At 40.9% G+C, this 23,194-nt stretch overlaps 1 protein-coding gene across 1 annotated transcript; it reads left to right on the top strand.

The window, feature by feature from the left end:
• The first annotated feature begins 11,620 nt into the window (after positions 1–11,620).
• CCR4 (C-C motif chemokine receptor 4) lies at positions 11,621–14,678 on the top strand. Its single transcript, XM_027675575.1, has 2 exons — positions 11,621–11,722; positions 12,914–14,678. The coding sequence occupies exon 2, from the start codon at positions 12,930–12,932 to the stop codon at positions 13,998–14,000; it is 1,071 nt and encodes a 356-aa protein (XP_027531376.1). The 5' UTR covers positions 11,621–11,722; positions 12,914–12,929; the 3' UTR covers positions 14,001–14,678.
• The last annotated feature ends 8,516 nt before the right edge of the window (positions 14,679–23,194 follow it).

The following is a 23,194-nucleotide window of genomic DNA, read 5'->3' as shown; positions in this document are numbered from 1 at the left end:
TCCAACTGTTAAAAAAAAAGAGTTACTTATTAACATGCTTTTGGAGCCAACAGTGCACTTTCTGTTTACAGCATGCAGTAATAGAGAAAGGACCATCCTTAAGGATCAGAGATATGCCAGTAGGCATATCTCCCAAGTACCATGGGCTTGGCCTGAGCCAAAGGCCAGAGCTCAGTGGAGTCCTTCACTTGGCACATCCCCAAGACCTCTGCTGAGCCAGGGGCTGCCAGCTTGACCAGCACCTGCTGGGACAAGGGGAACTAGAGGTATGGGTTTGGGTATCACTGTGCTTGGTCCAAATATAGCATGATCAAGCTGAGCATGGTAAGTACATGCTTCACACCCGTGCTCTGCTTGCTCCATGTTGTAAACTCCAATTGTGTCTGTACTGCCACAGACAACGGCTTTTGGGACAAAAGAACCACTTGCCCGTGCTCCTTATTACAACCTTCCTCAACCTTTGGGACCTCCCCACCACAACTGATTTCCCCAGGGAAAACTGCAGGTATACCCAGACTTAATGCATCCCAGAGGACACATTTCCCATGTGTACTCCACTGCACCCAAATATCCTTTTTACTCTTGCAATAACAATGCATTGGGGGTGGAAAATGTCAATCAGACAACTGAGACCCCTTTGCCAGTGACCTCCTTGGGAAACTATAGCCATCATCTGCTGCAAGAGCAAAGGAGATGTTTATTGGCAATGATGACTAGAGTTAGGTAAATGGAAAAAGGACTGTTGCCAATAATGAAGTTGAAATCAGCTTGCAAGGAAAAATCAAGGACCAATCTTACAAAACAAGTCCATGACAGTGGGGTTCCATTTCTATACACTGATGGAACTGAAGAAGCGCTCTCACTTTTCAAATAACACAAATGAGTTGTTTTAAAGTATCAGTGCGAGGAGTAGGCCCTTTCTTTGAGGACCTTAGTACTACCTTGTTTCTAAGAAAGCTTGGAGGAGAATGTCTCCATTGAGAATTTTCCATATACAATAATTCCACAAATATTAAATAATCCATTTTTGTTACTGAATATTCATCCTGCTCAGCTGTAAAAAAAAAAAAAAGACGCCTTTTCAAAAAATTCTTTGTATTAGGTGTAAATATATAATATATGCTCAATTTTGTAATTTTCAGCTATAAGTGGACTTCCAGACTCCAGACTTACTGTCTAAGATTGTGTAGCATGAGTGTCACTTGAAATCAAATTACTTTTCAAAATTCAGTCTGTCTAATCAAGTGGTAGAAAACAAGTCTGTCTGTTCCTACCCTCAGGAAAGTGTTATTTTTAAGATACGGTATTTTTACAACGTTTTTTTAAAGAAATGCTAAGATGTGCAGAAAGAAAGAGGAAGGTGCTCGAGACTAAACAAGAAGTCATCTGCATGAAATCAGCCTGAAGAGGGTGGATTGCCAAGCCGAGCAATGCAATCTCGCTTGGTTTATTTAACTTTACTTTGATTTTTCAGACAATGGTGAGTTACTGAGTGGGAAGAGTAAAAGGCACCTTTAAATATGATCCACATGCAATCTCTAAAGTGAAAGATGGAAACCCAGGGCTTTCTGCCAGCTTCCTAGGAAAGGAGAGCCTTTTCCCGCTTCGCTCCAGGGGTTTCTTTCCCAGCAATCTTACCCATCACCAGCACAATGCATCATATTCCTGCCATATGGATCATCCTCTTGGCAGAGCAGACTTGCTACTGAGAGTCAAACTACCTCGTCAGACCTGAGTCCTCTGCAAGCTACGATGTGTGAAGCTGCATCTGCAAAAATACTTCACTTCCAAGTCAAGGGCCCCTTCTGACAACCTGCACTACTTCTGTCTTCTTTGCCATACCATGCAATGGAAGACTTTCAAGACTTCAGTGTGACATTGTCAAGTTTTATGCCACGTATTTGCAAATTATTATATAGAATTTGCCATTTTACATGCATGGTCTTATTGATCAATATTTGAGCATTTGTATGAGATTAAAAGCTTCAGGAGAGTTTCTAGGCATTGGGCTCTGTAGGACCCCAAAAATATAATATCTGCAGAAAGGAGTTTAATGAGTCAATGCAGTGGGCCTTAGGCAACAGAGGCTGACAAGAATCCCATGATCTGAAGAGCTGAACCCTTCTCACAAGACCTGTAAAAGTTCAACCTTATGGATTAAGCCTGGCTCCAGCAGAATTAAGAAAGGACTCTTGAGATAATTGCATCAGACCGTGTCTAAACCCTTTAATCCCTTTCCCCTTGTGTAATCCTGGTTGAGGGAAATATTAATCTATTGGGTAAACTGCAGTAAAACTTGTGTAATTCCCTAATTAACATAGCTCGTCCTCCTCATTAACATGTTCTGCCCCCAAGACCCTTATATTGCGAAGTGTGTGTTCAATAAAGTATTCCAGTTTATACCCCATACTGAGATCGCTTAGTTTTTGACCCCCGCTGGGCTCTGCCACAAACATCTGGTTATGTAGATTCCTCCTCACAGCAGAAGTGGTAAATCTTTGAAAACCCAAGTGAAAACCAAAATCAACATTTTCGTTTTGTTTGTATTACTTGGAAGAGTATTCTTGTAATTGTTCCTTAAAAAGATTCAGACTCCATGAAACATGCCACTGCTCTGAGAGCCACAAGTGGCAAACTTTACCAGGACAGGGTTTGGCATTGGCGCCCTTCACTGCACTGCACCATGGCAGCAGGCATGGGGAGCCAGAGCCTCGCAGCTCCTGCCCACACCATGCCTCTTTTGTGATTTGTGACAGTTAATATTGTGTAGTTTCCTGGATTTTACTAATTTTACATATTACATTCCTTGAGGTATTCTTTGCCCAATTCAAGCTTGACTGAAAGCCCACTGATGTCTCTTTAAGAATTGGACTTTCAGTTAATTGTAGCCTTTATTTAAAAATACAACTTCTCTTTCAAAACCTCTGCAGCAGGAAATGTGTTTTTCTCACTGCCTGGCTAGTTTACAACAAGTAAACTTTTCTGTGTAGAGCACTAATGATGCATGTATCCTTAGGCAGGATCGACACATCCCTGAGGACCAGCAACCATCCAGTCCCTACCCACTAATCATGAGAAAGTAAAACAGTCTCTCAGTATAGGATAAAACCCTTCCATCTGCCATAAATTAAGGACTGACTTAGCAAGTCACAATTTACACATGGAAATACACACACACACACACACACACACACACACTTGTGTTTTTGGTTGTGCAAAAAACGAGGTCAGGAAATCTCTGGGTTTGTGGGGGAGGGGTGTTGGGCCTTGAGGTTTTGAGGGGTGGTGAGCTACCTTTGCATCTTATTTGTTCATCATGATCAACTCTTTTCCTGTTTGAGAATCACATTGACACTTAACGTAAATCTTTTTCCAGATGGATTGCAGTTTGAGGAACTAATAAAACCCAAATCCAAATTTCCTCAGCAGGTTCAAGACTATATTTCATGTTCTACTTAAAAATAGAATGAATAAGACACATGTTCAGCCAAACTGCTTGCAGTGAGATACATGGACATCAGTATTATTTTTTAGGTGCCACTGTGAATCCCTCTTAGTCAAATATTACATCACAGTTCCAAAATAACAGGATTTATGTTTCTTAATTTTTAAGCTGAGCATGGGCACTCTGAATTCTTGAGGGTTTTAACTTGTACAAAAAACTTAGAAATGCTGCCAGATCATCGCATCGGCTTAGGAAATTGCTCAGCAGTGAGAGCGGTCATTTTCAACACTGGCATCAGAAAGAGCCAGTCACTACCCACATATTTCCTTTGGATTCAGCATTTGCTGGGAGTGGATCTGAAGTCCTGGCCCAGAGCAGTCTGAAGTTTTAATGTATTTCACAGATAAACTAGTTATAAATTAATGGGTTATGGGTTAAGTTCTGTCATTTCCATTTTGTCTCTATAACCTTTGTGAAGTCCCTCACTCAGATTTTGTGGGTAATACAAAACCCTTCTCCTAGCAGGACAAGGGTCAACTTTGTTGTCAATGAGGGGACAAGTCTGATCCATGCAAGTCCCAAGTCCTGCTATCACTAAAAAACAAATGAGAATTTTTCAAAGAAGATCTCAGTTACCAGCTTTATTCTTTCCAAATGTGAATTCCAGAAGTTGCACTACATCTGCCCACTACTGCTTTTGCAACTCCTAGCTGGTAACATCTTTCCTCTGTAGTTATTACCCAAGCATGATATGGTGCTTCATCAAAGGCCATTGACACACAACTTCTAAAGGAGCCATTGAATGAAATATTTTCTGTATTAAGGCCTTACCTAGTCCTGCTCAAAGATCTGCTGTTTGCACTTCAGTTTCTTAACCATATAAGACACCTGGAACTCTAATGAAAACGTGTGTCACCTAGAGTTATTATTTTGAAATTCAAGTTTGGTAATCAAAGAAAAATTGAGAACAATGTGTAACTAACAAAGGTTGGTTTCTGACACTTAACACATACATACAGCTTCTGTTGAAGTTGTTAATAATTCTGCTACCACTGTTAATCAGAACTTCCTAATTTCCATGGTAGCTACTGTAAAAGCTTGGTTTTCAACATATACACACCCAAACCTCAAGACCGGGGTTTTGTAGTGCCAGGGTAAACACATTGTTCTCAACGTGGAAAAAAAAAATCCACCAGCTGTTCCTGTATGATATTGTTTGTTACACTAATATTCAAGAGACAAATGTTAATATATTACATTTGTCATTTCTCTTCCTAAAGAAACACTGTAAAATAGCTCCGACTGGACACGGGGAAACCAGTTTGCTTGTTTAGAACAGTTTGCATTTACCAAATTTCCAACCATGACACGTAGTCAGCAGGAAGCAGCACATTAACTTTATATCACTGAAGGCAGAAGTTAGTGAATGGGATACAGAATGCAAGCAAGGACTCTGGCACAGCTGTTTCACTGTTCAGCAGTTATGATCCCCTTTCCAACTGCAGCTATCACTGGAACAGTCTGTTTTTTCCACCCCACTCAGAATTTAAGTCTCAGTTAATTGTGTGCATTTGTCACTGCTCCACATTCAGCTGCAGCGCAACAGTCCCACTACATACAGGTCCATATGCCAGGATAATGCAGGCAACTGAGAAGCTGCATTTCTCCCATGAGAAGTTTGCATTTAGCCCATAAATGCTACATTTGCTACATTAAAACTAGAGCCAGCAGCACTGAGAGACAAAGAAACGGCAGCACAAATTGCAATGGCCAAGACTTGCAGGGTACATTGGAGGACACCAACAAAGCTGAGGAAGCAGAGCAGTCGATGGCTTCGTGCATCTGCTGACGAGACAGTTCCCCCTAGTGACAGACGGGATCTGCTGTTTCTATGTGTAATTTCCTATGCGCTGTACCAGGACGGTTCCTTACATTTAAGAACTGCTTGAAACCCTGAGCTGCAGCTTCAATTATTTTTCCCATCTCCAACCAGGTAGGAGCAAACTAGAATGAAATGGTATGTCTGAGAGGCACCTGGAGTGGGTTGTTGCACCCCCTTTTGCCCCTGGCAATTGCTGATAACACAGACCCCAACTTGACTATAGTAGGAGCACAAGGCAATGGGGAGGATTTCCCACTGGAAGGGCCTCAGGCAATAGTCTTAATGGCCTATCACTACTCAGGGATGGGGAATGGGTAAGCAGGCACAGGAATTGCTTTTTCAGCACTTCCTAGGGACATCGTGCTAGACCTCCTGGTAGGGACAAAGGACCTTCACCAGGATATTTTCTTTGCCCTGGAAGAAAGATGTATAAAGAGGTTCAAAGCTGGATTTGCCTGTTTTGTGAATAGCAGTATTAGAGCTGACTAAAATTTCCTAGGTCATGACCCCCAAGTGGCTTCAGAGCCCCTCTCCAGGGAGTCTTTTCTTTATTGTAGCCCGTCTTCCCCTTGGGATTGGTCCTACCTTAGGAAATAGGTATCCTCATACTGTGATCAGTTTTGGTGGATTGTTTTTGTTTGTTTGTTTGTTTGTTTTCCCCAAGGGAGCCCTCATTTGAATCATTAAGGCTCACCATCACTTGATCTCTTCTTCATTTACTTTCTCTTAGTCCAATTGCTGATCCTTACTCTCCAGATCCTCCTAATAGCTCAGGTTCCAGGAGGCTACAGTGCAAGGGATGGATAAAATACATGTTATCATAAAGGCAACACAGAATGCACGGGCCAGGATTTACAGATCAAGTCAGATTCCGAAAGGGCAACTGCAGACAGTGGCATACATCTTTTTACACAAGTCTGACGGTACCTGAAGCCAAGTATTTCCAGAGTCACCATACCTGTTCACTATCCCTGCATTAACCTTTGCTCATGCAGGACCCCCTGTCCTAAGCTTACTCCATTGAGCCTTCTGCCCGTGTTTAGTGTCAATACTTTCTTTGCATTTCCACCAGAGGGTGGCATTATTAAACTCTATTGGACTTAAAAGTCATTCATGGTAAAGGAGGACACCCCAGTCTAGCAAGTGGAGTGACTGATGAACAAGTACCAAGTGCAAAAAATATAAAAAGTAAGAAAAAACTAGTCACTACATTCTGCTGCTGGAAGAAATATAATTTTTTTCAAGGTTTTCTTTATTCGCTTACTATTGAACAAATGAAAGCCTGTGGATGTTAAATTAATTACAAGCAGTTTCACCAACAATTCACAAAACACAACAGAATATCCTGCAAATCACAAAGAACAAGATGTTCCAATGAAAACCTGTTATTATTGCTGTCACAGCTTTATTTTGGTGCCCTGACTGGTTTTCCCTGCTACTAAAAGTGAACTGAATATTAACGTAAGTTGGCTGTACAGCTTGTCTTGAAGACTTGCAGTGAAACAGCCTTTCCATGTGATAGCAGAGTGCCTGGGTCTTAGCAAACATAGAAAGACTAGTGATGAGTAAGAGCAAGTATTATTTTTTTCTCAGTCTTGATCCTCTGCAAATATTTTAGTTTTTCTAACTAGATTCCTTTATGTTACAACTGCCACCTGAGGAACATGGCAAAGAGACTTCAAAGATATTTGTTGTGTAGATGTGTAGGATAAGGCCAGTCATTTAATCAGCTTTTATTAAGACTACCAGAAACTGAAATGCATGAGACTTAGGGGCACTAGCACAGAGCGCACATAAAACAAAGCCTTTACACCAGAAAGTCATCATTCCCTTGTATCTAAACTCATCACAATAAACATCAAACAAACTGGCCTGAGAACATCTCTGCTATTCACCACTGCCTTTTTTTCTTTGGAAAGACCAGCCTTTAGTGGGGACTTATAGTGATGGTTAGGTAATGGCTGGGACATTTAAAAAAAAAAAGAAAAATTAAATCTCAGATATCAACGGCTCCTCAGAGTCAAAACAGCCAAAACAGCTTGGGAACATTTGACAGATCACTGAACAAGACAAAGAAAGCTCCTCGCTGTGCCATTTCACATTTAGGAGGAATATAATTCATGGTTTTTGCGTCAGTGATTTTTATTTTAAGTAAAACTCAGCATACAAATTACTGTTTCTGTCATGTTTGAGGTGAGAAGTTTCAGTTCTTTTTTTTAATGAAGGGTTCTGAATCTAGCAGCTTTGCAAGCACAGCATATGGAAAGAAAGCAAATTAGTCTGTGGAAAAGGATGGCTGATACCATTCAGAGAATCACCAGTGGATACAAACAGAAGAATGCACAGGACTGCACTTTGAAAGAAAAAAAGATTAGGAAAATTGCAGCTTCGTTTTGAGCAAGGAGAAGATGTTTCGGGCTTAAATCTTTTGCTTGTCAGTGCAAACAGCTATCTTAGCCAAAGGGGATTCATGCATTCAGAATGTTTATGAGTGAATCATCTGGGAACTAGTGTACACAGTGGTTGTCTCTAAGACTAGGAAATTTATTCACTTCCCTTTTTTAGTTGTCTGTCAAGAGTGCTACAGTTTTACTCATGAACAGGAAATCTGGAATACATTGAAAATTTCAAGGAAACAAACTGTACAAGGAAGAGGTGGCACAAATGTTTTGCTAACAAGCAAGGATGGGAGACACAGATGTGCAAACTGCAATCCAAAATCACTTGAATTGCAAAAGAACTGCACAAGGCCTGACCACACACTAAGGAGTTGGCCACCTGATGGAGAGGATGGTTTGTTGAGAAAGGTAATAATTTGTCCATCTGTGACTTTGGCAGCCTGGATCCTGTACTGATCCACACAATCAGTCAAAATACTGATTTTGCAATAGTCATCTCTCTTTGTTTACTGTCATCTGCTTCTCTTCTGGGGCAGCCTCTTGTGAATGAGGGCTTGTCAAATAAACACACTCTGAATTGTCTATCCATGGCCAACACTGAGATCATAGGGAATGGGTAGTGCACTTTTATATCAGTGGTGAGTATCTCACAGCCTAGCTAGCGGGTTAGATAAATGTCTATCTCCAGTCCCTCCTTGGGAAAGAATCTTATGTATCCTGTAAAATGGCAAATTAATGATAAGAGTTCCCATAAATGATGGGAATGACTGAAATAATCTTTTGATGAGAAGCAATGTTTTCATGGTGTGGGTGGTTCTGCATTTTGCTTTTATTAAGTTCCTTCCTGTTGGAAGGTGCTCCCCCACACACACACCTCACCAACCCCTATGAAAGGTTAATCTCCTCCCAGTCAGGCTAATCAGGTTTGGTTCACCTCTCTGCACTCTCATTATTTATTTGATCAGTGCCACATACCTGATACCATCTAGTAAAGAGGTAAGAAAACTTCTTACTTCTCCCTTTCCCCTGCAGACATGTCAGTTTTACAGCAGCATCACTGAGAACCCTTCCTCCTTTCCTCTTACTCTTGCCATCTCCTGCCATTCTCTTTCTGTTAGTCTTTGCCAGGTTCTCCATGAAGGACCTAGAAAAGACAGGCTGCCATGTTAGAAGGGGACCTCAGAGCTCCCCTGCCAAAGACTATAGTTATATTCAGTCCCTTTCACTCTTCTTTCTCTCCAAGCCATTGCAGGACCTGCACTCACAACACCTTTCCTCTATTCTCTGCACTGTCTCATTTGCTCAGACATTTCTTTTTTTTTTCCCTGTCTTCTCTGCAGTTTTCCTTGCAGGGTCTCCCAGGGGCTCTTGTCATGGGTAGGCCATCAGAAGGTGTTTCTAGATTCATTCTTATCCTCTTAATTTTCATGAACTGACATATCTTTTAATCTTCATTTTCTGGAGTTCACAGATTTTCATCATCTGTAGCTGCAACCATTTATCTCTTTTTGTGGTTGAGCATTCCTTTTTCTGCAGAGATGCTTTTGCTCAGTCTCCTTACAAAGACAGACTTTCCCATTTGCTGATGCAGCATGAAATGCACTGGTGTCGTGGCAGGTGTCTGCAACATAACAGCTGCTTTGCAAGACACTGTGGTCCAGCCATTCCTCTCCATCCCACCACAGTCACACAAAACACGCCCTGACAAGGAATCTTTGCTGCCCTACTGCTCTGGACGTATCAGCCCAACCTTGCACCTCAGGTGGCGAGTGGATACAAACAGCTGCTTAGGAAGTACTTGCTACTTGAAAGTCTTCCAGAGGGCTGGCCAAAAGGCAACATGGCAGAAAGGTACTTTCTTCAGGCCAGTGCCATATGGATCATACTAAACTGGCATCCATAAGGCTGCAGACTTGTTCCCTGCTAACAGTGTGACTGGAAGATAAGGAGCACATCTGAAGTATGGTATGAGTGCTAAGGCCAGGTCAACAGATCTCAAAAGGTTATTGATGATGGGAAATCATTCCTTAACCAAGCAGGGTTCTTACAAGGTTGAAGAGAGATCATATCTGAATTCAGTTCTATTCACTACTTCATCTGGAAATCAAGAAAAATTACCACTGATGAAATTCAAAGAAGATACCTAGTTTGATAGAGTTGAAAATAATGAGTGGGACAAGATAAGCATGCACATGCATGGTGGTTTATTGAGGCAAAAACATTACAGCCAAAACTGGAAAAGAACAATGCCTACAAAGCAAGAGGTGTTTTTGTTCCTGAAAAGCAGGTGCTGAAAGAAAGATTTTATGTCATTGTTATTGTTGGTGAAGAGCTGAACTTGTGGCCCTAGTGCAACAAGAGATTAAATAGGTCCTTACACAGACAAAAGAGCAGCAAGAGGAACAGCTTCTAGTTTCTGTGAGCAGAGCTGATGAAACTGGTACCACCATGTTGCCTGCTTATCTAATGTCCACATATTTAAAGTACTGCTAGTAAACTGAAGAGAAAATGTATGCAATCTGCAGAGCAATAATCTGCACTAGAGGAACGTCTCTCAGAGACCGATTTAAAAATCTCCACATACGGAAATTTTGAAAGATGATTGAGAAGCTCCTTCCCATACAATTGTTTTATTCTGGCAAAATGTGAAACCCACATCACATGCTGTCTTCACATCAAGCTTTTCTGGAAGAAACTCTTCAGCCAAATGTAAGTTATTGGGCAGAGTAGCAGTGTCAGAGGCATATGAGGTAGCAGCAAATAGCATAACTGAGCAAAAGCTATACCTGTATCTGGAATAACACCAGAGAGTGAACTAGAAAACGTGTAATCTCTTCTGGACTGAGATCTCTTTCTGATTCTTCCTACCGTCCCAACTACCTCCTGTAGCTTTCCTGTTTCTATTTCTCATCGTGTGTCTTCAGTTTCTCCTGCTAACAAGAAAGCAGGCTCCCCTGTTGAGAAATGGCTTACACTTCTGCTTGGCTGGCCTTTTCTGGGATAAAGAGGAGAACAGCACCTGCCAGCTACTAGCACAGCTGGTCTGCTGGCAGAACTCAAAACCATGTTCTCTGTGGTCTCTTCTCCCTTCCCAGGATCCCCCAAAAGACGAATAAGGGCCCACCACACTCTCAGCAGAAATTCATAGAAGCTGCTGAGCTTTCTGCTGCGACAAAGAACCACAGTAAACCTCAGCACCTTCTGCCCTCAGACCACACATACGCGTGCGCACATCCTACTTCTTATCTCATATTCTGACTGCTGTTACAGTGTGTACAGGTCAGTGGTAGGAGGCAGATTTGCTGTATATAAAACCCACTACAGGAAACATCAAACAAAAAGGTAGCATGAATTAACATGCCTTCATTTCTTTTCTTAGTAAGATAAGTAGGGGTTAGGAAGATCAAACAACAGTGATTAAAAGGAGCCTTCCCTACACTGTATCTATACAGCTTTTTTCTTGTACAATTACATAGTGTAACTTGCAAAATTAGTTATCTGTCAGAGAAGAACTAGAAACACACCTCCCACACACCCACCAAGTGCCTGCCTCCTCTCTGCTCACTACATATGATCCTTTGATTATTTTTTTTATAAGATGCACTTTACAACCCGTAAGAAAGAACAATGAGAGCTGCTTAGTGACATCTATTTTAATGATTATTGGATAAGACAAAGATGTTTTAACTCAGTAATCAGGCCCTCAGTGGAATCTGCATTTTCTTAAACATTATGTGTCTAATTCTCTTTCTGACTTAAAGGGACTATCTCTGATGAGCACTGAGGAGAGAAGCACTTGTGATACAATCTGTAAGGAAGTCGGAAGCTTCCGCTATGAGACACAGCTACCTAGTGACATCTGCTTTTTGCAGCTGCTGGATATTGCTGTGTGGGTAACACCTCCCTGGCAGAGCTACCTGGTGAGAAGCAAGTGATTCTGCACCCTTAGAGCAAAGAAGCTTCTTCACATCATCTGAGAAGAAAGGAGGAGAAAAGGTAAAATTCATAAAATGCAATTCTGAAACAGTTGTGTATCATGTACACTCGTGTGTGAATGTAATGCTTTTTCATTTACCTTTTTTAGCTGCTCGGGTAATTTTTAAAGCACTTTTAAGAATTCTTGCATCATCAGAAGTGGGTATATGTGCATTCTGTGATCATATGTTTTTCAGTTTTAAATATTTGAGTATATTATGCTGAACCTAGATTAGATTCAGGTATGTCTGAGAGCAGTTGTTGCAAAGCTGTCATCTCTAGACCATTGGTGTCAAATGATTTTGTCCTTTTGATTTGTAAGTCAGATTTAGTTCTTCTCTGTGTATAATAGAACAGAGTTGTAGGCTGCAAAGTTGTCATGTTTGGGACTACACACAGGATGGGTCAGGTTAAGGATAGTCAATGTTTGCTGTTATGTTGCAGCAACGTACAAAGTAAAGACAAGTAAAGCAATGAAACTCATTTTTCTTCTGCTTTCTATTCATAAAAATAAGGACAAAGGGGAAGAACATAGCTCAGGTTTAGAGTTCTGGTATGTCAGGCTAAAAGAATGACACTTGCTGTGATGTGAATAACACACAGAGTGATACATCAACAATAAATATGTATTGTGTGCAAGTTACCTCAAAGTAACATCACTTAAAACTCTGTATCCGCCTATTAGAAAAGTACATACATATGACAAATTCCTGTTATTCATTTAGCTACTGAAGACAGCACAAAACTCATCTCAGCTTTCAGTAAGCATAATTTCACTGGAAAAGTCTGATGCATTTTTATTACTTTCTTCTTATGGTGATGTTTGCCTGGTGGGAAAGGTGGGTGAAATCCTGAACTGCTATGAACAGTGGCTTTGCTTTTTACTTTACTCCACATAGGACCTAAACCCTCTCTGATTTGATATCTGTGGTCTTTCATTCTCATTTGCTTTCCTCTCACCCAGTGTCACATTGTGTGCTTGACATCCACGTTGCGCAGTGCCACAAGGACAAAGCACATGCATGTTAAGGACAGTACATTTTGCAAGCATGCACATGCATCCCATAATGCTTACATAATGTCTGAGAACCTGTAATGAGACATGCATGGGAACTGTAAGTCAGTCACTGCTCATGATTCAGGGCTGTGGAGTAACCATACGGTCTTGACGCACTGAAAGTCACCGACATTTTCATATTCTTTCCTTCTCAGGAACTGGGGAAAAAGCATGAGTTCTGCAAGTACAGAGTCCCTTGACCTCTCAACCTTCTATGAATATTATGATAATTATAACGATGCTCCAAAGCCATGCAGTAAGGAAAGTGTCAAGAGGTTTGCAGCCTCCTTCCTACCGGTTCTGTATACCTTAGTATTCCTGGTTGGGCTCACTGGAAACATTCTGGTCATTGTGGTCCTCTTCAAATACAAGAGGCTGAAGAGCATGACTGATGTGTACCTGCTAAACCTCGCCATCTCAGATTTGCTCTTTGTTTTATCCTTGCCGTTCTGGTCTTATTTCATGGTAGACCAATGGGTTTTTGGAACTCCCTGGTGTAAAATCATTTCGTGGATCTACCTGGTCGGGTTTTACAGTGGTATATTTTTTATTATGCTTATGAGCATAGACAGATACCTGGCAATTGTTCGTGCAGTGTTTTCCTTGAAAGCAAGGACTGCCTTCCATGGCTTGATTACTAGCCTTGTCATATGGCTCATAGCTTTTTTGGCCTCTGTTCCTGAGCTTGTATTTAGAGAGTCTTTTAATGAACATAATTATACTACCTGTAAGCCGAGATATCCAGGCAATTTCACAACATGGAAACTTTTTTCCACTTTGGAAATCAACATTTTAGGGCTCCTAATCCCTTTTATAGTTATGACATTTTGCTACTCCATGATCATTAAAACATTAGTTCACTGTAGAAATGAGAAAAAGAATAAGGCTGTGAAGATGATCTTTGCTGTCATGATTGTGTTTTTCTGTTTTTGGACCCCTTACAACATTGTTATTTTTTTACAACTGCTGGAAACTACGGGAGTCATTAGAGACTGTCAAGTGAGCAACAATCTGGACTATGCTTTCCAGGTAACAGAAATCCTTGGCCTTTTTCACTGTGGCCTCAATCCAGTCATCTACTTCTTCATGGGGGAAAAATTTAAGAAGTATCTGAAGATGCTCTTTAAGAACTGGCATTTACCTGGGTATGTTTGCAAGTGGTGTGGAGTTCACATCACTTACCACACTGAATCTACAAGTTCATTCCACACACAGTCTACAGGGGATCAAGATGCTCTGTAACGTGTTTCAGATCAGCCACTGAACTCACCAGCAAGCAACTGACAAAAGCAGGAACTTTGAAAAGCTAAGCAAATGCAGATGCATTTAACAATAAGCTAGTGCCGTGTAATTACTTACTTCAGCTTTATTTCTGCCTCTAGATTTTCTTAATACTATGACAGAAGGTGTCCTAAATGTGAAACACAGGAGAGAGACATGCAAGTTTTCTCTGCTGCAATTACAAATCACTGCTCAGCTGTAAGAGCAGCCTCAGCTCTCTGCAGAGCACCGTGCCAGGTGACTTCTCTTTCACCAGCATCAAGACATTGGCCTGGATGGATGGGCAGAGGCGAGACAGCAGCTTGTCATCAGCACATACACTCAGAAAATAAATTCATTTATTCAAGAAGGATGGTTATTACCGTATTTTTTTATTCTACAGTTGATCTGTGTAGGACTTGTTCACTCATGACTCTTAGGGAGCCATTAACAGTACTTGCTACTGTTAAATGTTTAATCTGAGGGGGAGGATACACCCTCTGACATTAAGAAAAAGGACACAAAATATATTCTTTATGTGCACAAACATGCAAAGCCATTATGTTGTGTTGTGGACACATTTTTTCTTAGGTTAACATATATGCCTATACATAGGTGTATATATATAGGCATTTTGAATTACTTTATCACTGTAATTCAGGATAGAAATTCTGTACTTTTATTGACATTAAAAAGTTTTAAATATTTTTTAATAAAACTGTTTTTAAAAGCTTATTTTGCAGCATGTGTGAATAAATTTGAAGCATCTTGGTTAAAAGTATTTATTTTAAAGTGAATGTTCTTTGTTCCAAAAGTACTTAACCCCAAGACTCAGTTGTCATTCATCAAAGATGTATATGGCAAAATGAAAGAAAATAAAAACAGAGATTGTGTAGAAACACAAACAGTCTGTCATAACTTAGAAACCACATAAATCCTTGCATTTGATAACAGCAAAATGCAACAGTGTGATGCCCCAGTAGCTGCTCACAGATCTACAGGATGTTAATCAGAGATCCAGAACAAGAAGGAAACTCACACAGCAGTGTTTAAATTTTGGCATAAAATTAATTAAAAAACAGGCAAAAATCATTAATGTGTTGGCATACAAAGTAACAGTTGAAAAATATGTATTAGAAGATATTTCTGGTGTGTCTTTTTGCTGGACAATAGCCATTCAATAGGATGAGTTTTATTTTCTAAGATTGTCAATAACAAAGTGCCTGCTGTAGCCAAGGCTGCAGAGAGCAAACAAGGCATTAAAATGCATCAGAAAAGGGAAAAGAAATGTAAAAATATTGTAGTGCCATTGTACTAATCACCCTAAATAAGAAACTAAGTGGAAGCTCAACTCCATATGACCTCTCTCATGATACAAGACTGAAAATAAAAAGCAATACACTTAAATACTCATGCATGCACATATCCATCATAATTAATTTTGGGAATGCATTACCATTAGCAGTTTGCTGAGGCTGACAAGCAAGGATCTGCATTAATGCAGATAATGGGAATAGCTGGGGAAGACATTACTTGCAATAAGAAGGTGTCTTTATTTTCAAGAAAAAGACTATAAATTCTTACTACTCAAAACCTTAGAAGCCACTGAGTAAATCATTGGGGAAAACTGATGCAAAGAGTGGGTTAAGGCATCCATCACCTATTTTGAAAAGGAAGACCAATTTCAAGTGTCAGGTGCTTCAAATTCTCACAGATGTCACTGAACCCAACATACCACACCAAGTTGGCACAGCACACAGCCCTCACAGATGGTGATGCTGATAGTGCACTGTGAGCAGCTGAGATATGCATTGGTCTAGTGCACAGACTAACCTAGAAGCCCCACAGTGCAATGCAGTTGCTTTTTTCTTGGTCATACTCTGTGATCCCTCCAGTCAGTAAAAATAAATGGGTCCTTTTGAGAAGCCTGTTGAGAAGTTTTGCTTTCCAGACCAGGGAAAGGGCTGCCTGTGCTGTCCTGGCAAATATGATGGTCAACAAGGAAAAAGCAAGCTGTAGGCTCTCTTGATAACCGAAATGTAAGAGAGGTCCGGGGCCAAGAGCGGCGTCAAGGGATGGCTCGTAGGCTGGTCCGGATCTGGGCACATCATGTGGTGAGGGAAGATGCCTCATGCTCATGTGTGGAACTAACAGGCTGCACCCAGCGGCTGTGCAGCATTGCCATAAACTGAGCTAGTGTAAAGCCCCTTTTCCACAGCAAACTCAAATGTGCCTCACATTGCTGCTCAGCTTTGTATCCCACAGCCTCTGCATGTTTGCCTTTGGTGCAGAGGGTCCTGCTGCAGCCAGAGCTCCCCACAGGTGAATGTTGTCCTTGTCCTTGCCAAATAACCTCTTCCAGTTCTCTCAGTAATGCTCACAGTTACTCGATGTGTGTGCTGGATGAGCAGCTGAGCTGAAAGCTGTGCTCTGAGCAGGTTTGCTGAATTGGGTGTAAAGAGGGGCTCACCTCTAAGTGATGGGCTCAAGAACCCAGGTCCTGGGGCTGAAGCTCATCAAACCTGGGTGGCTTCCTGCTCTGTCAGTTGGAACAAACCCTTCCCACCATGCACCAAGCTGCAGTGGATAATGCCATTCCTCTTTTGACAGAGGGCTTTGAAATATCTGCTGATGAAAAAGGACGAGATAATGGAATTAATACAGACAAAAATAAAGCAGGGATTTTCAAAATGTCAGTTGACAAAGATGTCATTTTAGCTGAACAAGAGTTTCCAGCAATGAATGATGTATGTACAGACTCACTGAACCATGAAAGAGAATGGATAGACATTTAAGTGAAGCAAAGCTGACTCATTCTTAAACCCACATTTTTACATCAAGGTTCCTCAGAAGGCCAGCCTGCATCCTCTCTTCGGTTCTGCTAAGCAGCCGTAGAAAGGTAGATGAAGGGGAAAATCAGCTAATTATACTAAAAACAAATAATGATGAAAAGGTAAAAACAAGTTGATTGGTTGGTTTTCATACAGTGCTTAGGCCACAACAACCACTCCCTAAACATGAAGTTGAATTACACATTTATCTTTTACTCTGGAGCTTCATCCCTTTTAATTGTGCTGAAGCAGCATTGTGGTCAGCAGCCTCCTCCCAGTCTACTCCTCTCAGTCTGAGAGCCAGTGAGGAATTGCTCTTCTCCTCCCTGTATAATTGCTTGCCACTGTCCCAGCACCAGCTCTGCACACCTGCTCTGAAGGGGAGTACAATTCCACAGACACTACAGTGCTCCTCTGTTACCAGGATTCTTCCAGTCTCAAACTGCCAGCAGGGATCTACATCACACATTTTCCTTCAGGAGCTCTTAATTGTTTGCAGTTTTATCCAGCATCTCTCTCTTAATGCAGCCAGAGACTAGCCTCTTCAACTCCCATCTCTTATGCCAGCATCTCCATTTGACTTGATTTACAGTTAGAAATCACGGGCCATTTAGTAATGTCAATCAAAATGATCACTAAAATGGTGCTTAAGGCAGTGCCTACAGGGAGCTCAACAGGACTTTGCTACTCCAGTCATGAAAGAAGCATTTAGGTAGGAGACTGGAAATTATATAATTGCGGTGAGATTTCTAGCATTTGTGTAACTGACAAGACCATTCAAAGGTGATGTAGTGGTGGTCGTATCTGCAATCATCGTATGTAACACAACAATGACATATGTAGGTGCCACTGGTAATCACGTGCATTAGAGGAAATCACTCCTAATGCAGCAAGCACTATCACTGAGAACATAAGTTAGAAGCTACCAGGATGATTTTCTTTTTCACAGTCATTCAGCAGCAACATCCACCAAAAAAACCTAACAAAATCCCATCTTATGGGACAGTCATTGAATGAAAGCCCCTTCTCACAGAAATGAAGCTCAAAAATGAAGAAGTCCTTTACTTTTTACAGACCATCAAAATCAAGTCCTCTGCCAACTCCTTGATGGAGCACTGGCAAGACTGACCAATGCTGCTGTTCCCTTTCCCTTGACAGTGCATATCCCTCCCCATATCCCTTGTATGCATGCTTGTTGCAAAAGAAGACTGTTCGCAGGCCATCCTCAGGCTTTTGTGTCAATTTATTTCTGATCTTCCTTTGAACTCTCAGAAATGATGGCATGCTTATGATACCTCTGCTGAAGAGAGTAATGTCTTCTGCATCCTTGGAGATGTGACTGTTGGATCCCAAAATATAATATCTGCAGAGAGAGATTTGAGTGGTCTTTGCAAAAAGTCATGGGCTACAGAAGCTCGGAAAACCCCTTTTTAATTGACCTCATCCCTGTGGATTCTTCCTGCCTTCTCCAGCAGAATGTGAAGAGACTCCTTGCATGATGTTATCACATGCCCTGCCCAAGCCAGAGAGTCCGTACCCTGATCTCATCAAGCCAGTGCAGAAGACTTATGGTGTTTTATCTCTCCCTTTGTGTTCCCTGGATCCTGTACAAACCTGAATACCTCTTTCCCCCATGTAATCCCCCTAAGATAAAATGGGTTTTCCCCTATGATGCACGTGTAAGACTCCAAATTTGTTAACCTGGGGTTTTCCCTTATGTCAGCCCCTGAAACCCCCTGTTTGTAATAAATTGTAATAGTTACAACCTCCTGTTGAATATGTAGACCCTGAACCCTTTAAATATGAACTTGTAAGTCCAATAAAGCATTCTAGTTTTCTGCCTCCGCTGGGATCATCGTAGTTATTGACTCGCTACACTTGACCTTATTTTTAAAACCGGCTGTCTTATACCTAGAGGACCTGAGGCACAGAGCAAGAGCTCAGACATTATGTGCACAATGCACAGTTTTGACAGAATCTCAGTGCCCTCCTACCTCTCCCTGGGGAGAATTCACACTTCAGCTTGGTGAGGGGGATTTCAGGTAAGAGTCTCCCACACCGTGCCCTTTCTGATATTCAAATCTGAGATGGCCTAGCCAGGAAAGTCCCCACTTGGATCCAAGTTCTGCAAGGAGGACCACAGGTTGATATGAAGAGTATCTGGAGGTAAGAAGATGACCAGCTAATGTCATCTTCCGATAAAAGATGTTCTTTGCTGGCACAGGAGGTGGTGTCTGTACTAATACACCAGAAAGCAATGATTCCTGTTTGCAGGTGACCAAAAGAGAAGAAATATTCATTCTCTGTGTAAATGCAGCCCGAATACATGATTGGTCAATGCATCATACTAATCCTTTAGGTTTTGTGCTGTTTTTTTTATTTTTTATTTCAAGTCATCTTTGAAAAGTTGAAGTTTCTCTGGATTTTAGTTTCTTGTTTCAAAACGAGTAACAGCATGCATTCAATTTAAGCAGCTCTGTAACTGCATACTGCAAGATTTTCGTGAATTCAGGTGTTGCAAAATAAAACTACTAAGGCAAAAATGTTTATTTCCTTGCTTTTGCTTTTAACAATGATAGCAAGTAATCAAGAATCTATCTGCAAGAATCTGATTTTTTTCCACAGATATAAAACCCTTGTAAAAAGTACTCTCAGTGCTGCTAGCAGCCTGTAAGACAACACAGACTGAGTGAAGATTGACATTACTAGATGCACTCTTCTGCTCAAGAGAGACCAGTGGCATTTAATCAGCATTTTCTGAGAAGGTCCAAGCAGTCACATTGAGGAATAAACTTCTGTGGCTGGGACAGTGATTGGAACAAGGAGTGGACATCCCTGCATGAAAAGCATATTTGTCTCTTTTGCACAGGAACTTTGCACTCCTTAAAATATCTCCATAGAAGTACTGTGGTTTGGGTAGGTAGATGGAAGAGAGAGGCCCTCCCTAACATTTAACCTGTCACCATCACTCCCAAATAGAAAGAGCAGTAGTAACACAGCTAGTAGTAACACAAAAGCATCTTAATAGAAGTGAAGAAAGACCACAATGCATCTCTGTACTTGCTCATAGACCGGTAAACTGAAATTTGCCACAAGTAAGACCACGACCACAGACTGACTTGCCTTTTCTGCTATCAAAGCATGTGGGAAAGCTGTAAAAAGCACACATAGAAGGGAAAGAAGGATGGATTTTGCTGTTGCTTATGCCCTTTTTGCTCATTCACAAGCACCAGGAATGGAAAGAAAACAAGGCTGGCTGATTGCAAGGAGCAATGACATTGTCTGCAGGCCCTGCACACAAACAGTGCTGAGAAGCTGCGGAGAACAGGTCTGACCTTGCTATCAAGAAACTTGTTTATGCTTTCTAGAAGAGCGAAACCCATAGCATGAGGTGTCACACAAAACCCTGCAACACTACAGAGAAGGGGTTGAAGAGTTTACAAAAGGAAAGAAAAGGGAAGTTTGGATTTTGGCTGTTTTCTCTTCAGTTCTGCTTCACAAGCCCATCCTTGCATAATGCAGGCCAGTACTTGCTTCCTTTCCTCATAAATTTTAGGGAACCTCCAAAATCCCCTATGGGGAGGCTGGCTCCTGTCTGCTCCTGCTCTGGCTTTTTGCATAAATGCATATGCCACAACCTCCTCTCCACAGTCACATGGAGTCAATCCATTCATTTCCTCACTAGCTTAAGCTCACATTCTCCACGCTCAGAGGTCACACAAGTAGAGTGCCTGTTTTGTGACTACACTGGCAGAATGTTTTGCATTTGACAAGGCAGTTTTATGAAGATGTCCCTGCTCATTGCAGGGGAGTTTGATTAGATGACCTTTAAACATTCCTTCCAACCCAAATACTTCTATGGTTCAATGAAAATCCAAACACCAAAAAGAGCATATTTTTGGTGGCAGCTGCACTGGCTAATGATCAACACCTTTTAACCCCACACTTTGATATGCATTTTGTTTCAGCTTTAGACTAAAACTATTTTAGAATAAGCACAGCCTATTTGTCAACATTACTGAAATAAAATATTTCATTATTTCTGCTCTGAATTCTTGTTATTATTTTATTCTGATGGGGGAAATAATTTCAGAAGTCCTCATGTAACCAAAAATTGTAGAAAAAACTTAAGGATTTGTCTTCTTTAACATACCTAAACATCTTTGATAGAATAAATTCACCACATTGCTCAGTCAGTAGCTCATTCCACATAACCATAGGAATGTGCCAGATTTTAGGAAAAAAGATGGCATGAGAAGCGAAATTTCAGTAAAGTGATGAACATTTTTGCTGAAAACTACTGGTCAAAAATAGGATTTTTTTGCTATTGGTTTTTAGTTTTTCTTTTTTTTTTTAAAATCTGCACTTTGTTCATGACAATTTGCCCAGCAAATAACTTTTGTTGCTTCTATAGCGTAAAAGACTGCAGTGTTTTATAGACTATCACAAGAGACTGTGTGAATAAAATCTAAGTGATCAAACATCACATCAACATTTATGAAAGGCCAATCTTTAAGTGATAACTATTTAGCAATTCACATCAGAGACTGAGAAAGCAACGTCAGTACTAGATACCAAAGATTCTGCTGAATTTTAATTTGCATGATTTTTTTTTTTTAATTCCAGGAATGGGTGTGTACAGAGGCAGAGCAACTATTAGTTGTGTCATAAGCAGAAAAAAAAAGTCCACCTTTTCTCTAAGGTGATTCACAATGAAGACCTCAATCACAATACGATATGACTGAATACAGCCTGGGTTTTCAGGAGGGCACATGCCCAATTCTTGAAGTTCACACCAGCATAACTCACTGCATATGCAGTGTATGATGTATATGCCTCCAGGTTCCTGGAAAAATGTAAAAAGAGCTCTAGAAATGTCAAAAACTTGTACAGAAATAGCTGCAGAAAAGCTGATACTGCCCAACAATGGAGCAAATAGGTAGCTAACATCAATGTTAAATTAAGCGACACCTAAAAGAATCTGCCATGTTTTCTAGACCAGAGACCAAAAGATTCCATAAAGTTACTGCTTTGGCAAAAGCAAAACGAAACACAGTGAAAAAAAAAAAAAAGAAATAATAATAATAAAAAAAAAAAATCAGTGAGATCCATCACAGCAGAAGCCACACGTGCCTGGCCAGTGAATAGCACACCTATAGGTGAGTGTACTCCAACAAGAGCAGCAGCTGCTGAGGACCCTGTAGGGGAGACCTCATGCAGACCCACAGCCAGACGTGATGTTTGAAAGAGAGTGTGTTTCTCCTTTGTGACTGCAAATGCTGACAGTCCCACTCAGACAGACAGCGGCTGGGGAGCAGAACATAACTGGCCCCAGCTGTGTTCACACAGACAGTGGTTGTTTAAGAAAAAAACCGTTTTATTACCTGCAGCTTAGTAGACGGCCTCCACTGTCTGCACTGGCTTCCTTATCATATTGGGCTACAGACTTACACCAGGCAGAAGTAGCCCAACCATGTCCCAGCCTATTGACTAGAGCTGATATGCCCAAAAGAGACTGTAGCACCCTTGTCCTTTACTTCTCCCTAATTAAAAAAAAAAAAAAAAAAAGAAAACTGTTTTTAAGGTTCTGGTTTCAGCCTTGCCAGGGACCTCAGTCAATTCCACTCTTGCATTTGCTACATAGAAATCAAAACTCTGTCTTCCTTTGTAAAACAAGTAATTTTGCAAATGAAAGCACTACAATGGAAGTTAATATTATTATAGAGACAAAAATCTGAGTATTCATTACTAGATTTCTTGCCTTGTCTCAAGACATCAAGAACCATGCACTCTCTTTTACTCACAGCACAGAAAGTTTCATCTCCTTCCACAGAAGATGAAAACAATTTCATAATGCATTATTCTAAACACAAGTGTTTGGTTTTGAGCAATTTCTTCCTAACATTTCTCAGTCAATGGGTGATTGTCCTGAATCATGAAGGTTTGCAGATTAAACCCTACCCCTTTTTGACTCGCTTGCCTCTTTTACTCAAGGTTTTGACATTTGTAATCAGCAGGGAGTTTCACCAATTTGCATGAAAGCACTAAAACAGGTAACAGGAAAAAACAAAGTACTTTGCAAGACAGAACAGGAACATTCTTTCCAAGCCAAACCAGCAACACAATTTTGCATCAAAAGGCACACAAGCAATCTCCCAAATTAGAATACACTATGGAGCACTGACCAAGTCTATTGAACAGAGCTGATGCTTTAAAGTTATTTCTTTTGCTGTATTCCAGTTTGCATTGCAGAGTATGAAATTCAGAATTTTTGCGGCATTATTTTTGCAAACTGAGTCATGGCAAGCAAGCAGCTGAGTCAGCAGTCAAAGCTGAGTCTCTTCT

Source organism: Neopelma chrysocephalum, unplaced genomic scaffold (assembly GCF_003984885.1).
Source record: "Neopelma chrysocephalum unplaced genomic scaffold, ASM398488v2 Primary Assembly neopelma1_26, whole genome shotgun sequence".
Classification (NCBI taxonomy): domain Eukaryota; kingdom Metazoa; phylum Chordata; class Aves; order Passeriformes; family Pipridae; genus Neopelma; species Neopelma chrysocephalum.
The sequence above is the reverse complement of the archived record's forward strand: the minus strand, read 5'-3'. Positions and strand labels throughout refer to the sequence as shown.

Bases quoted from the DNA above. Each gene is read 5' to 3' on its own strand.
- CCR4 (XM_027675575.1), top strand. From the start codon at position 12,930: ATGAGTTCTGCAAGTACAGAGTCCCTTGACCTCTCAACCTTCTATGAA.